Source organism: Vulpes vulpes, chromosome 8, assembly GCF_048418805.1.
Source record: "Vulpes vulpes isolate BD-2025 chromosome 8, VulVul3, whole genome shotgun sequence".
Classification (NCBI taxonomy): domain Eukaryota; kingdom Metazoa; phylum Chordata; class Mammalia; order Carnivora; family Canidae; genus Vulpes; species Vulpes vulpes.
The window spans coordinates 5,545,297-5,560,759 of NC_132787.1; the positions used below are offsets into that span (position 1 = coordinate 5,545,297).

The following is a 15,463-nucleotide window of genomic DNA, read 5'->3' on the forward strand; positions in this document are numbered from 1 at the left end:
ATCCGGGCCCGGCGCGGGGCGGCGCGGCATTCCTTCCGGGCTGCTGGGGAGGCGCCTCGACGTTCCATCTGGAGAGCCTCGACGTTCCGCCCGAGCCCAGCGCGGGCGGCCGGGGCGCTGGCCCGGCCCTAGGACTGAGAGGCCGCCGGGCGACGCGGATGCGGAGCCTGCTCGCCCAAGATCAAAGCCACCGGTGCTCTCTTTGTGTCCGCTCGGGATTCGCCGCCCTCGGGCTGTCCATGGAAACCTAAACTGCTGGAACCCGAGGCAGAGAACCCTTCTTTGGCTTCTTGCTTTTTTGGGGGGGGGAGGAGGGTGGCCACTCCGACCTGGATTTACCGTTCTTGGCCCCCTTAAGCCCCCCCGTGCGGGGGGCGGCTGTGATCGCTCTGGCGGTTGGAGGTCGGGGAGCGGCCCGGGCTCTGGCCATGTTCTCGGATGAGGATTTCTGGATCGCCCTGTGAAGAGGTGAGTGAAGTCTGCCCGGCCAGGGCCCAGAAAGGGTTGGACTGGGGGCATGGCCAGATGGACTATCTTGGCCGGAGCTGGCCTTTAGGTTGGAGAAAGGGGTGCCAGAGCTGAGGAGGGTTCCTTTGGCAGGGTCTGTCAAGGGAACCTGAGCCAGTCGCCGGGGCAGAACTGAGGCCTGGTGTCTGGGGTGTGCCTCTTTAAAGACTAGGGGTTCAGGGAACCACGGGAGTTTGGGAACCTGGCCAGATCGCCTTTCTGCCTGTTTATTTTTGTGTTGGGGGGAAGCTCTGCTAAACTAGGACCCAGGCCCCGATGCCAGCACCAATCCCAGTTGGCTGCTTCTCCCTCAGGGTTCCTTGTGGGCCTTGGGAACAGAACAACTTTGGGAGGGACGGTAGAGTGCCACTGCCAGGTCAGACTTACTGCCAGGTTGGACTTTAAGGTTGTTCTGGCCCATCCGGGCACCCAGAGCAGTCACTGGGAGACTCCAGGAACCCTGGATCTTTCACCAGGCCTTGTTTCACTGTGCAAAGGGGGAGAGTGTGTGGAAATTGCCTAGTGTGATGAACTGGGTGGCTGGGGCAAGAAGGAGGCGGGGCTGGGGGCAGCTCTGGCCTTGCTGTTCAACTTTAAACTGCCCCTGCCTGGCAAAGTGACCCCAGCGAGGCCTAGTGCTGTCTTAGCCTGCTTTGCCTCCCCTCCTCTGGGGATGGACATAATCTCTAGGGGATTATAGAGGAGGCCGTTGAGATTTGCTCCCTGCGAATGTGGGCTGCAAAAAATGGCTTTTGTCTCCCGCTTTCTCTGGGCCTAGTGTGGAGAGCTGGTTGCCCATAAGTCCCCGGCCAATCCCACAGGCTCCTCCCAGGCCTCTCCAACCCTTTTCAATCAGGGAATGTTAACTGGTCCTCTGATCCTGCCCCAAGCCTGCAGAATAGGGTGGCCTGTTCCTCTTTGGAGGAGAAATGACCTGATGAGAGCTGTTTCTCCTGAAGCCTGTGTTTCCAACCCTGGCAGGAGGTGTTAGGGAGAAGGGGTGTGTGTGTGAGTGCATGAAGGGTGCAGCATGAGCCTCATGCCTCTGGGCCTTGGGCTGGGACAGCCCCTCTCAACAGCTGTCATGCTGCCCAGCAGGGATTTGGCTGGTGTGTTTCGCTCCCTCACTCCACCCCCTCCAACATACATAGGCTAGATCTCTTCGAGCCTGGTCTTGGAAAGGAAAAAATGGGGATTTTGCTCTTGAACGATTTCTGGGTGGTAACCCTGCGGTGAGAGGTGCTACAGGGGTGGTGGAGTGAGGCTAGCTGTCACCCCCCACTCTCTGCCCCTGCTTCTTCAGGAGGATGCCTCCTGTTGTGTGTCCCCGAAGAACTTCCTTAGGAGAAACCTCTCCTTGTTAGCTGTGGCTAACCCCAGGATGACCCAGAGACAGTCCACAGGGTCGAGAGGCCAGTGTTACCATTTGGATTCTTCCTGGAGGGCCGGCCCAAAATGGGGGTGGGGAGAGGTGTGGTTTGATTCTCAGGCTGGGAACCAGGAAGTCCTGAGTCCTGAAGAAGAGCTGTTCACTCAAGGGCCTGTTTCAGCCTTTCACCTCTCCAAGCCTCCATTTCCCCTTTGGCTGGGAAAATGGAGTTAAACTATTGGTCTGGGATGGAGGCAGCAGGGAGATTGGGTTGAGATGAATCCATGACTTCTTACTTGCTGTTTTGGGCCTGTTAGGCCCAGGACTAAGGGAAGCCAGTGCAGTTTTACTCTCTAGATCTATACTTCTCTGGGATCTCTAGTTCCCCAGAGGAAGCCTGGCTAGGCATTAACCCAGTTTAGATCTAGGGAAAAAGCCCTTGGCGTGTGTGTGTGTGTGTGTGTGTGTGTGTGTGTGTGTTTCTGGCTGTGAAAGATGGGACAGGGGAACCTATGGTCTTTATTTGTTTAGATCTGTTCAGGGACCTGGGAACTGGGACTCAGCATTAGGGTGCAGTTGCTAGACTGCAGGGCTAGAGAAGAGCCCAGGCTTCTTGGAGGTACCCCTAGATTCTTTCTGGTACAGCTTGGAGGATACTACTCTTTGCTTCTTGGGTCTGTCTTCCATGGCCCCATGAATGAGGCTCTGGCTTTGGAGGATGTTGGTACTCTGTCTTCCAAGGCTGGACGAAGGTGGTTTCTGTACCTCCCTGAGCACTGCCAGCCCTACCAGCTTGAGAGGGCTGCGCTCGGGGGAGGGCAGAGGAATTTGTCCCTCTGGCCTTGTGTGAGGCAGTCCTCCTCCCACCTACTGTATTATCACTGTTGCTTTTTATTTCTTACTGTTTGTGACTCTTTTGGCCTTAACTCTGAGAGCACAGCTGTGGAGGACCTTTGGGGGCATGTAGTGGTAAGATACAGTAGGATGTACACATTTAGGCAACTTTGAAGTCTCTGGGTGTGGTCAGGCCTTGAATGACTGACTAGGAAGAGGGGCCTGCCTGGTGCCCTGACTTCTAACCCCTCTAATTCCCAACTGTGGCTGCTAAGGGCGCCTTGAAGTTCCAGAGCAACTTTTCTGTGGGCTGGCCAGATGACCACCCTGCTTTCCTTTCAGGTGTGATTGTGTGGCAGGTTTGGGAAAGAGATGACCTGGGAATGGAGGTAACATTGTGTCTTTCCCAGTCTAGTGGATTCTGATAACTTGAGGGGGAGAAAAAGTAAAACAAATTTTCTTTTCCTGTGATATGTCACAGAGAGCGCATTGCCCGTCTCTGGAGATGGGAGTGTGAATGCATGGAAAGAGGACTGATAATTGTGGTTCTTAGCTAATTGATTCGCCAATCCTGGACCTTTGAGTTCCCCATCTCATCTGCCCCAGTCACTCAACCCCAGTGGCCAACCACTGGGGTATTCGGTTTGGCAAGAGATAGTTGTCTAAGGTTGGTGTGGTCCCTGTGGTTAAATGAGAGGAGTGGAAAAGGTGGGAGAGATAAATATCTCAAACTTTTATTTAGAGTTCTGTTTTAGGGATTCCCTCCTTCCCATGTATACCTTCCCCCTATCCTTACCAACACTATACTTCTTTTCTCTACTTAAGTCCTTACCCTTTCCCATTAAGAGCTGCTGGCACCTCTTTCTCCCTTCTCCTGTAAGATGTCTTTCTTCTTCCTCACCTCTGTAACTCTTCACTTCTCTCTTTTTTTTGTACTGTGCTTAGTTCCCTCTAAGGTTTAGGAAAATATGCCCAAAGAGTGGGTCTAAACCCTCTTAGGTATAACTTTAGTGTGTTTCTTTTGGCTGTGGTATAGGCAGGCAGATTGTAGAAGAGGGGACCGTTACCCCCTACCCCCTACCCCCCACCCCCATAGTGTGTGTGGAAACCCTGCTTGACGGAAGAGGAAGGAAGCTACTCTGCTCTGCTGTGTCCTCCTTGGTTTAGAACTCCTCCAAGTGGCAGTGTGCTTCCTGAGACTACAACTCCCAGCATGCCTAGCTTCAAGCCTGGCTACACATGCTCAGTAACTCTTAAGGCCCACTTCTGTTAACTACTAGGGACATCTGAGGAGGAAGGGCAGTTGGCGTTGCTAAGGGCAACGACCTGAGGCCTTCAGGCTGGGTGAGATCCTGAGCTCAGTCTCAGCAGGGGCCTGAGCTGGATTTGGATGGGCAATGGGGGGAAATTGGGAAATTGGGGAGTTTCTTCTGTTATGATTGGGATCTCCTGGTTGAAACCAGTGGAAGTAGGAGCGAGATCCATCCATCACTGGGCTTTAGTTTCAGTAATGTATTCTCTATCCTGCAAGACCTCAGACTCTGACTCTGGGAGAGGGATTTTGACTGTACTCAGACTTCTTGAGTTTTAACTACCCTTGGGTTGGCACTGACATACCTCTAGGATGGTAGCTGACTTGAAATCTGAAGAAAAAGGCCTGGGAATAGGGCCCACCAAGAACCAAGAACTCAGCCATGGGGCAAAGGGTGGTACTAGATATAGATTGGATGTGCTTCTAGTTGGATGCTATTGCCTTGGGAACTCTTACGCAGGAGGTAGGAAGGGGGAAAGAGGAGTGGATCCCCTGGGAATCCAGAGTGGGACAATAGGGTATGTGTTTATCTGGGGAGGGAGTAGGCAGTGGGATAAGGGTTAGGGAGAAAGACTTTCCTTGTCATTAGAACAGGAGTTTGTAGGTATGGCTTTGCTTGGCTTTCTGTAAAGTCTAGTTAGCAATAGCTATTTTATACCTCCTAGGATTCTGGGAAAAGTGTTTAGTTGGGGAGACTTACTAGACATATAGATCTTTCTTTTTGGTCCTGACAGGTCTCCCCGAGAGGGCCCTGCCCAGTCGGAGAGAGGGATGGACAGCCAGAAGCCGCCTGGTGAGGATAAAGATTCAGAACCGGCAGGTGAGTAGGGCAAATTCTGGGTTTGCTGGCAGCCTTCTGCCCTTCCCAGGCAACCTTACATTTCTGGCGCTGGCACAAGGACTGGAGCTAAGTCTGTCTGATAGACAGGTAATTGAAGGACTTTGTTCTTTGGAACAAAAGTCAAATTGCCATCACTCTGAGGGTTTTGGTTAATCTCATGGGTCTGATGAGTGGATTAGTGTTATATAGAGGATGATGGCTGATACATGCTTCTCTGTCTGTTCATTCAGCTGATGGACCTGCAGCCTCTGAGGAGTCAGGCACCACTGAGCCAGACCTTCCCAACCCACATGTGGGGGAGGTCTCTGTGCCCAGTTCTGGAGGTCCTAGGCTTCAGGAGCCTCCCCGGGACTGCAGGTAACTAGTTTGGGGGAAATGAGGATATAAAGGGACACAAAGATTTGATTTGAGAGTCTGGGCTTTCTAGAGGAAGATGAGTGTTTGGGAATCATAGGCATATTATGGGGATGTTAGGCTTGTCTTTGGGCAGGGGCCTGGCATGGTGCTGATGCTTGTATGTCCACAGTGGGGGTCCAGTGCGGCGTTGTGCTCTCTGTAACTGCGGGGAGCCTAGTCTACATGGGCAGCGGGAACTACGGCGCTTTGAGTTGCCATTTGACTGGCCCCAGTGTCCAGTGGTGTCCCCTGGGGGGAACCCAGGGCCCAACGAGGCAGTGCTGCCCAGTGAGGACCTGTCACAGATTGGTTTCCCTGAGGGCCTAACACCTGCCCACCTAGGAGAACCTGGAGGTAAGTGAGGGGAGGTGGGGTAGCTGACTTGGGCCGGAAATGGGGTAAGGGCTGCGTAGTCCTGAGCCAGTAGTTACCTTTTTGCTAACTCTGCATTCTGTTTATCCCTCTCCATTTTAAAGGGTCCTGCTGGGCTCACCATTGGTGTGCTGCGTGGTCGGCAGGTGTATGGGGGCAGGAGGGCCCAGAACTATGTGGTGTGGACAAGGCCATCTTCTCAGGGATCTCACAGGTGGGGCTGGGGCCAAGGGATTGCATAGGTAAAGGGCAGAGCGAGCAGAGCTGGGGGCTTCTGAGGGGTAGAATGGAAGGGCAGTGGGTAGACAGAGGCAGAGCTAGTACCTGATCTATTGCTCTGGAGAGAGTGGCTGGTACTGACGCTTTGTCTCTACCCTGGCAGCGCTGCTCCCACTGCACCAGGCTCGGTGCCTCCATCCCTTGCCGCTCACCCGGATGTCCACGGCTTTACCACTTCCCTTGTGCGACTGCCAGCGGTTCCTTCTTATCCATGAAAACACTGCAGCTGCTATGCCCGGAGCACAGTGAGGGGGCTGCACATCTGGGTAAGAAGTCCTCTGGCCAAGTGTGCCCAGGGGGTTTTGTGCTCTGCAGAGCAGTGTGTGTATGTGCCACTAAAATAGACGTGAACTTTGTGAGCACAGGGACTTTGCCTGTGTTGTTTACCATGGTATCTGCAGTGCCTAGAAGAGTGCCTGGCTTATATTAGGCAGATTCTCAGTAACTATTGTTTGTTCATTCTGTGTCTATGGAATGCCTGTTATGTAGAGAGCACTGTGCTGAGTCCTGCGAGGAATCCGTAGCTGACCCGCGTTCTCTGTCTCTTCCCACCATAGAGGAGGCTCGTTGTGCAGTATGCGAGGGGCCAGGGGAGTTGTGTGACCTGTTCTTCTGTACCAGTTGTGGGCATCACTATCACGGGGCCTGCCTGGACACTGCTCTTACCGCCCGCAAGCGTGCTGGCTGGCAGTGCCCTGAATGCAAAGTGTGCCAAGCCTGCAGGTAAGAATAAGGGGCAGGAGAGAAGCCTTAGGTGAAGTGCAGGTTCGGGTTGAAAATGAGGGGAGGAATGACCCTGTTCTGTGCCCTGTGTCCCTGCAGGAAACCTGGGAATGACTCTAAGATGTTGGTCTGTGAGACATGTGACAAAGGATACCATACCTTCTGCCTCAAGCCACCAATGGAGGAATTGCCAGCTCACTCTTGGAAGTGCAAGGTGAACATCCTCCGGGTCTGCCTTCTTCTCCTTCATTCTGCCTCCTATAACATCTTGTTTCTCAGTTGTGGGGAGTCTTTTGCGCTCCTCTGGTCTGTTCTCTGACCAGTGCCTCTTTTGCCCACTTACTTCCCCTAGGCATGCCGGGTATGCCGGGCCTGTGGGGCAGGCTCAGCAGAGCTGAATCCCAACTCTGAGTGGTTTGAAAACTACTCACTCTGTCACCGCTGTCACAAGGCCCAGGGAGGACAGCTTCTCGGTTCTGTGGCTGAGCAGCATCCCCCTGTCTGTAGCAGGTAAGTAGCATGGCCCGGGAGAGAGAGGGATGGGGGTTTGGAAGTACTGAGACTGGCAGGAGACATGTTAAAGCAAGTTGACTTTGAGAGGAGAGCCCCAAGGTGGGCAGTAGGATCCATAGCATTCATGCCTCGCCCCAGGGTGCTCTCTGGGGGGTTGATAGTTGACGAGAGCCACGGTGCCTGCTTCCCTCTACCCTCTGCAGGTTCTCACCCCTAGAGCCTGGCGATACCCCCACTGACGAGCCCGAAGCTCTGTACGTTGCATGCCAAGGGCAGCCAAAGGGTGGGCACGTGACCTCCATGCAACCCAAGGAACCGGGGCCCCTGCAATGTGAAGCCAAACCACTAGGTGAGTGGGGTTTGAGGGTCCCTGAAAGTAATTCCTGCCGGTTTGCGGCAAGAGACAGTTTCCACTTTGCCCCAGGCCCTGTACTTTGTATGGAGTAGAGCTGGGCTAGGTGGGAGCCTAGTGTGTTATGTCTGCAGGGAGAGCAGGGGCCCAACTTGAGCCCCGGTTGGAGGTCCCCCTAAACGAGGAGATGCCACTGCTGCCCCCACCTGAGGAGTCGCCCCTCTCCCCACCACCTGAGGAATCGCCCACATCCCCACCACCTGAGGCATCGCGTCTGTCCCCACCACCGGAGGAATCACCCCTCTCTCCGCCGCCTGAGGAGTCTCCTCTGTCTCCTCCACCTGAATCATCACCTTTTTCTCCACTGGAGGAGTCGCCGTTCTCTCCACCAGAGGAGTCACCCCCATCTCCCCCACTTGAGACGCCCCTGTCTCCACCGCCTGAAGCATCACCCCTCTCCCCACCATTTGAAGAGTCTCCCTTATCCCCCCCACCTGAGGAGTTGCCCACTTCCCCGCCACCTGAAGCATCTCGCCTGTCTCCACCACCTGAGGAGTCACCCATGTCCCCGCCACCTGAAGAGTCACCCATGTCTCCGCCACCTGAAGCATCTCGTCTGTTCCCACCATTTGAAGAATCGCCCCTGTCCCCTCCACCAGAGGAGTCTCCCCTCTCCCCACCACCTGAGGCATCCCGTCTGTCCCCACCTCCTGAGGACTCGCCTATGTCCCCACCACCTGAAGACTCGCCTATGTCCCCCCCACCTGAGGTATCCTGCCTGTCCTCCCTGCCTGAGGTGTCACGCCTGTCCCCACCACCCGAGGAATCTCCCCTGTCCCCACCACCCGAAGAGTCCCCCACATCCCCTCCACCTGAGGCTTCCCGCCTGTTCCCACCGCCTGAGGACTCCCCGACTTCCCCGCCGCCTGAAGACTCACCTGCTTCTCCGCCACCGGAGGACTTACTCGTGACCCTACCGCTAGAGGAGTCATCCCTGTTGCCACTGCCTGAGGAGCCACGACTCTGCCCCCGGCCCGAGGAGCCGCGCCTGTCCCCTCAGCCCGAGGAGCCGCGCCTGTCCCCTCGGCCTGAGGAGCCACACCTGTCCCCTCAGCCTGAGGAGCCGCGCCTGTCCCCTCGGCCTGAGGAGCCGCACCTGTCCCCTCGGCCTGAGGAGCCGCGCCTGTCTCCCTCACTTGAGGAACCGCGCCTGTCCCCCGCGCCTGAGGAGCTGCGCCTGCCCCTTTGGCTTGAGGAGCCACGTCTGTCCCCCCGGCCTGAGAAGCCATGCCTGTCCCCTGCCCCTGAGGAGCTGCACCTGTCCCCCCGGCCTGAGGAGCCCTGTCTGTCCCCCCGGCCTGAGGAGCCACGCCTGTCCCCCCGGCCTGAGGAGCCGTGCCTGTCCCCCCGGTCTGAGGAGCCATGCCTGTCCCCACGGCCTGAGGAGCCACGCCTGTCCCCCATGCCTGAGGAGCCGCAGTTGTCCCCCCGGCCTGAGGAGCCGCCCCTGTCCCCCATGCCTGAGGAGCCGCCCCTGTCCCCCGGGCCTGAGGAGCCGCGCCTGTCCCCCCGGCCTGAGGAGCCACGCCCGTCCCCTCAACCTGAGGAACCGCGCCTGTCCCTTGGACCTGAGGAACCGCGCCTGTCCCCTCGACCTGAGGAACCGCGCCTGTCCCCTCGACCTGAGGAACCGCGCCTGTCCCCTCGACCTGAAGAGCCCCCTGAGGAGCCAGGCCTATGCCCTGCACCTGAGGAATTGCCCTTGTTCCTCCCACCTGGGGAGCCATCTTTATCCCCCTTGCTTGGAGAGCCGGCCCTGTCTGAGCCTGGGGAACCACCTCTGTCCCCTCTACCAGAGGAGTTGCCGTTGTCCCCCTCCGGGGAGCCATCCTTGTCACCTCAGCTGATGCCACCAGGTAAGGGGATATTAATACCCTCTTACCTGGGACAGTCTTAATTCTTTATGGCACGTCTAATCTAAGAGCCTCCCTTTTTCTCTTTCTCTCCAGATCCTCTTCCTCCTCCGCTCTCACCCATTATCACAGCTGTGGCCCCACCGGCTCTGTCTCCTTTGGGGGAGTTAGAGTACCCCTTTGGTGCCAAAGGGGACAGTGACCCTGAGTCGCCATTGGCTGCCCCCATCCTTGAGACGCCCATCAGCCCTCCACCAGAAGCTAACTGCACTGACCCTGAGCCTGTGCCCCCTATGATCCTCCCCCCATCTCCAGGCTCCCCAATGGGACCAGCCTCTCCCATCCTGATGGAGCCCCTTCCCTCTCGGTGTTCTCCACTCCTGCAGCCTTCCCTTCCTCCCCAAAACTCCCCTCCTTCCCAATGTTCTCTTCCTGCTCTGCCATTGTCCATTCCCTCCCCACTGAGTCCCATGGAGAAGGCAGTGGAGGTCTCAGATGAGGCTGAGCCGCATGAGATGGAGACTGAGAAAGTCCCAGAACCTGAGTGTCCAGCCTTGGAACCCAGCCCCACTAGTCCTCTCCCCTCGCCCATGGGGAACCTTTCCTGCCCCGCACCCAGCCCTGCCCCAGCTCTGGATGACTTCTCTGGTTTGGGGGAAGACACAGCCCCTCTGGATGGGACTGACACTCCTGGTTCACAGCCAGAGGCTGGACAGACCCCTGGCAGTTTGGCTAGTGAACTTAAGGGTTCCCCTGTGCTCCTGGACCCCGAGGAGCTGGCCCCCGTGACCCCTATGGAGGTCTATGGCCCAGAAGGCAAGCAGGCAGGGCAGGGTTCACCCTGTGAAGAGCAAGAGGAGCCACGTGTACCGGTGGCCCCTACCCCACCCACTCTCATCAAATCCGACATCGTTAATGAGATCTCTAATCTGAGCCAGGGTGATGCCAGTGCCAGTTTTCCTGGCTCAGAGCCCCTGCTAGGCTCTCCCGACCCCGAGGGGGGCGGCTCCTTGTCCATGGAGCTGGGGGTATCTACAGACGTTAGTCCAGCCCGGGATGAGGGCTCCCTGCGGCTCTGTACTGACTCGCTGCCAGAGACTGACGACTCGCTACTATGTGATGCTGGGACAGCAATTGGTGGAGGCAAAGCCGAGGGGGACAAGGGGAGGCGGCGCAGCTCCCCGGCTCGTTCCCGCATCAAACAGGTGAGAAACTATCCAGCCACTGGTTGTGGTCATGATGCCACCCTTGAGGATATTGACCTGTGTCACTGTCTACTTGGCTTTATTGAATCCTAGACTCGCAGAGATTCTTCAGTTCGTCCTCTTACTTCATTAAGGGGAATACTGATACATTAGAGGGGGAAGTGAATTGCACGGGTTCGTGGTTACTCAGAGTACAGACTGGAAATTCAAGTCTTTCTGGCCAGTGTTTTTCTCATTGTGCCATGTTGGTCACTCTTTCTCCTTGGGACAGGGGAATGGTTTGAACCGGAGCTACCTGCCTGTTGCTGTCCGAGAGCTTGGCTTTTCCCCTGTCCTGGCCGGGACTCCTGGGCCTTAGCACCTATCATGCTCTGTCCGTTTGTTTCTTCTCTCCCCCTACGCTGTAGGATCGCAAGCTCCCAACTTGCTCCTGTAACCATCCTCTTCCCTCACTCAGGGTCGCAGCAGTAGTTTCCCAGGAAGACGCCGGCCACGTGGAGGAGCCCATGGAGGACGTGGGAGAGGACGGGCCCGGCTAAAATCAACTACTTCTTCCATTGAGACTCTGGTAGTAAGGAGAGGCTTCCCATTTCCCAAACATGCTTCAGCTGGTCCCTTCAAGATTAAACACCCTTTAAATCCTGCCAGTCCCCTGCACGCTCACCTACCTACCTACCTGCCTGCTAGCCTAGGGCCTGTCCAGCTATGTCTGTGCTCCTTCTGTCCACCTGGCCCCCAGGCTTCTCTGAAATCTCTGCTGTCGGGCTGAGGCCCAGTTTGGGAGCTGGGGTGTTCTTCTGCTTCTTAGTCCTGGCTCCTGGCCTTCATCTTAGCCAGGGGTTCACTCCTTCCCCCAACACCAAAGAGGAGAGCAGCTTAGTGGGGGCAGATTTAGCTGCCTCACTTGCCACAACTCTCTGCCTGTAAGGTTGCTGATATCGATAGCTCTCCCAGCAAAGAGGAAGAAGACGACGATGACGACACCATGCAAAATACTGTGGTTCTCTTCTCCAACACAGACAAGTTTGTCCTAATGCAGGTACCGTACTTGACTGGTGTAGTCCCATCCTCAGCACTGAGACCTGCCAAACCCAGCATTGGGTGTGCGTATTTTGGTGGGACGGTAAATGGGGAAAACCAAGGACCTACTTCTGGGGATATTCGGCTAATGAGAAAACAGACAGTGAACCAGGATCACGTTTCATTCGTTTGTCCATCTGTCAAATTTCTGTTTAGACTCAGAGGAGTCTGAGCTTGGCACTGAGCTAGAAGCAAGGGGTATAGCAATGAAAAAGGCAAGAAATGCCCTCCGCCGCATTGGAGCTTATGGCCTAGGGAAATTAATGTACATTCTCACCCGAATAATCTCAAAGCTGATAGAATTTTGTCAGATACGTTCCTCTCTCATCCTGACCAGTCTTTAACTTTCTTCCCTTCCTTTGACTTCTCTTTCTTTTACCCAGTCGGGATGTACCAGTTCAGTTCCCTGGTCAGATGAGCAAGGCACGCTAGGAAGGACCAGGCCTGTGATGGCTAAGTGTCCTGATGATGGGGGGTGGTTTTTGGTTCCCTGACTCCCTCCTTTCAGATTAGTGTTAGTTGGTCGCTGGGACTGAGTGAGATGAAGAGACCAGGTTGGATATTTAGGTTTCTGTATTTCTCTAGGACATGTGCGTGGTTTGTGGCAGCTTTGGCCGGGGGGCAGAGGGCCACCTCCTTGCCTGTTCCCAGTGTTCCCAGTGCTATCACCCTTACTGTGTCAACAGCAAGGTGAGTTCAAGGGCCAGGAGGCTTGGGCTATGGAATGGGGTCAGTTATTTCTTATCTTAGGCCCTTATTCTGGTCACTTTTTTTTTTTTTTTTTTTTTTTAAATTCGAGTATAGTTGACACCTGGTCACACTAGTTAAAATGGCTGTTGGTCATAGAAGTTATTTATTAGTCACTAGTGGTTATCAAACTCATCTTGGAACAAAGTACTCTGGAAATTATGGTGGTCTTTATTAAGTTTCTTTGTGGTAGACAGTGATTTGTTGGTATAACTTAATCTATCATATATGCTGGGAAAACCTGACTAATAGAAAACATGATATGGCTTGGAGATAAAGTATGAAATCAAAATTACAAGCACATGGCTACAAAGAGAAGGCGCTGGTTTTGATCCCCATGTGATCACTTGCTTTGGGGTTTTCATTAATGTTGATTGAACTTTTTTTTTTTAAAGATTTTATTTATTTATTCATGATAGGCATAGAGGGAGAGAGAGGCAGAGACACAGGCAGAAGGAGAAGCAGGCTCCATGCAGGGAGCCTGATGTGGGACTTGATCCCAGGACTCCAGGATTGCGCCCTGGGCCAAAGGCAGGCGCTAAACCGCTGCGCCACCCAGGGATCCCCATGAACTTGTTCACTGCTAACATTCGTGAACTTTAAGCAGTAGCGGTTTCTAACCATTCAAGAAAAGTTGGGGAAAATGCAACCTAATTCTTCCCATAGTCTTTTTGGGGATTTGGCTAGTGAAAGGTTGTAGTGAGGCAATGGCTGGGTGAGGCTGTTCTCTGACCAGTGGAGATCCCTGAGAGCCTTAGTTTTAGAACCACTGCTTTTGGGGGTGAGGGTGCTCTGTATAGCCTTCCTCTGCTCAGATGGAGGTCTGGTCTGGGCACCGAGGTCCTCCAGCTCTGCGCATTGTAAGGCCCACCCTCCCCTAAGAGATCTTTTCCTGTACGTCACACCCTGAGAAGTTGGCATCTCCCACACCAGATCACCAAGGTGATGCTGCTAAAGGGCTGGCGTTGCGTGGAGTGCATCGTGTGTGAGGTGTGTGGCCAAGCCTCGGACCCCTCACGCCTGCTGCTCTGTGATGACTGTGACATTAGCTACCACACATACTGCCTGGACCCGCCACTGCTCACCGTGCCCAAGGGGGGCTGGAAGTGCAAGTGGTAAGGAGACCGGGATCTTGGGGGGCCTGGGCCAGAGATGTTGGAGGGATGTGATGTTGCTAACATGGCAGAGGCTGGATTTAGGAGGCAGGACTGGTTGCTCGCTTCTCAGTGTGAAGGTGCCTCCAGGTGCCTCTGGAAGGTTAGGTACCAAGGGTCTGTCTTTCTGCTTCCACCAGGTGTGTGTCTTGTATGCAGTGTGGGGCCGCCTCCCCTGGCTTCCACTGTGAATGGCAAAATAGTTACACACACTGCGGCCCCTGCGCCAGCCTGGTGACCTGCCCTATCTGTCACGCCCCATACGTGGAAGAGGACCTGCTAATCCAGTGCCGCCACTGTGAACGGTGAGGATGGCCCTTTCCCCTATATAGGCCTTTACCCTGTTCTTCTCCTTGCACTATCTGGGTTTATTTCTTGTGGTCTCCCTTCTTCCAGGTGGATGCATGCTGGCTGCGAGAGCCTCTTCACGGAGGATGATGTGGAGCAGGCGGCCGATGAGGGCTTTGACTGTGTCTCCTGCCAGCCCTATGTAGTAAAGCCTGCTGGTGAGTGCCAAGTGCTGGGGAGAGTGGTGAGGGGTCAGGGCAGGGGGGTCTTGCTTTGGGACTCAAGCTGCCTTGGTTTGTCTGTCTCTTCCATAGCGCCTGTCGCACCTCCAGAGTTGGTGCCTATGAAGGTGAAAGAGCCAGGTGAGTCACAGAAATCCCCAATGCCAAGGCCAGAGGAGACCTAGACACCGTCTAGTCCAGCTCCAGGGGATCCCTGGGTGGTGCAGCGGTTTGGCGCCTGCCTTTGGCCCAGGGCGCGATCCTGGAGACCCGGGATCGACTCCCACATCGGGCTCCCGGTGCATGGAGCCTGCTTCTCCGTCTGCCTATGTCTCTGCCTCTCTCTCTTTCTCTCTCTGTGACTATCATAAATAAATAAAAATAAAAAAAAATTTAGTCCAGCTCCAGCCCCTGCCCCCCCCCCCCCAACTTCCTCTACCCATTTTCAGAGGAGGAAACTAAGATCCTTGGAGGTTGAGTGGTCTGCTCAAGGTCATGCCAGTAGGTTAGTGGTAAACCTATGATGAGAACAAAAGCCTCCATCTTCCCAGGCAGAGTTCATTCCGCTAGGCAAGCATGACCTTCGCACTTCCAGATTCTCACCTCAGAGAGCACAGAATAGAACTTTTTCTCCTCAGTGAAGGAGGCTGTGGCCATTGCCTCCTCCAGCAGCATGTGGGCCCTGCTCCTGGCATCTGGGACACTGTTTGGTGGCGTTCGGCAGGCCCAGGCAGCTAGAGAGTATATTTGGTGAGCTAGTGTTAGTCATGAGCAAAGTCAGGCTTCTGTAGTAGCGGTCTCCATGAACCCCTCCGGGTCACTGAAAGAGAACTCAGGCCTCAGATAGCACCTGTCAGTGGCCTGTCCTTTCCAACCCTCATGCGCCAGTGTTCACTTTGATCTGTCTTTTGCTGGTTTTGTCCCAGCTGGGGACTTAGGCTGAAACTTAGAGTTCTGGCTTCTCTGGGGCCTCCATCCAGGGGTTACATGCTCTTCCCCTTTGTGCAGAGCCTCAGTACTTTCGCTTCGAGGGCGTGTGGCTGACAGAAACGGGCATGGCCGTGCTGCGTAACCTTACCATGTCACCCCTGCACAAGCGGCGCCAGCGGCGAGGACGGCTTGGCCTCCCAGGCGAGGCAGGGCTGGAGGGTTCTGAGCCCTCAGATGCCCTTGGTCCTGATGACAAGAAGGATGGGGACTTGGACGCTGATGAGCTGCTCAAGGGTGAAGGTCAGGCGGGGGAATCTCAGGAAGTGCCCATGTAGTGGGAGGGTGTCAGTGAGAGTAGGGCATTGGTTGGGGCAGCATTGCCTCTCCCAGTCCCCCTGGAGCCACTGTTGGTCTTGCCACATGGCTT

The 15,463-nt window shown here is 55.2% G+C and overlaps 1 protein-coding gene across 7 annotated transcripts in view; it reads left to right on the plus strand.

The window, feature by feature from the left end:
• Nucleotides 1–150: 150 nt before the first annotated feature.
• KMT2D (lysine methyltransferase 2D) overlaps nt 151–15,463 on the plus strand; it is a 39,224-nt gene continuing 23,911 nt past the window's right edge. For 6 of the 7 annotated variants that reach the window (XM_072765387.1, XM_072765390.1, XM_072765391.1 and 3 more), the window contains exons 1-20: nt 151–468; nt 4,757–4,842; nt 5,094–5,220; nt 5,390–5,613; nt 5,736–5,845; nt 6,014–6,176; nt 6,468–6,633; nt 6,733–6,847; nt 6,986–7,143; nt 7,350–7,495; nt 7,633–9,414; nt 9,508–10,616; nt 11,074–11,187; nt 11,545–11,655; nt 12,282–12,386; nt 13,377–13,558; nt 13,738–13,902; nt 13,994–14,103; nt 14,200–14,247; nt 15,115–15,336. In XM_072765387.1, the coding sequence (XP_072621488.1) occupies nt 4,794–4,842; nt 5,094–5,220; nt 5,390–5,613; nt 5,736–5,845; nt 6,014–6,176; nt 6,468–6,633; nt 6,733–6,847; nt 6,986–7,143; nt 7,350–7,495; nt 7,633–9,414; nt 9,508–10,616; nt 11,074–11,187; nt 11,545–11,655; nt 12,282–12,386; nt 13,377–13,558; nt 13,738–13,902; nt 13,994–14,103; nt 14,200–14,247; nt 15,115–15,336 (5,206 nt within the window). In that variant the 5' untranslated portion in view covers nt 151–468; nt 4,757–4,793. The remainder of the gene's footprint in view (nt 469–4,756; nt 4,843–5,093; nt 5,221–5,389; nt 5,614–5,735; nt 5,846–6,013; nt 6,177–6,467; nt 6,634–6,732; nt 6,848–6,985; nt 7,144–7,349; nt 7,496–7,632; nt 9,415–9,507; nt 10,617–11,073; nt 11,188–11,544; nt 11,656–12,281; nt 12,387–13,376; nt 13,559–13,737; nt 13,903–13,993; nt 14,104–14,199; nt 14,248–15,114; nt 15,337–15,463) is intronic. The other variant, XM_072765388.1, reaches the window with a different exon arrangement.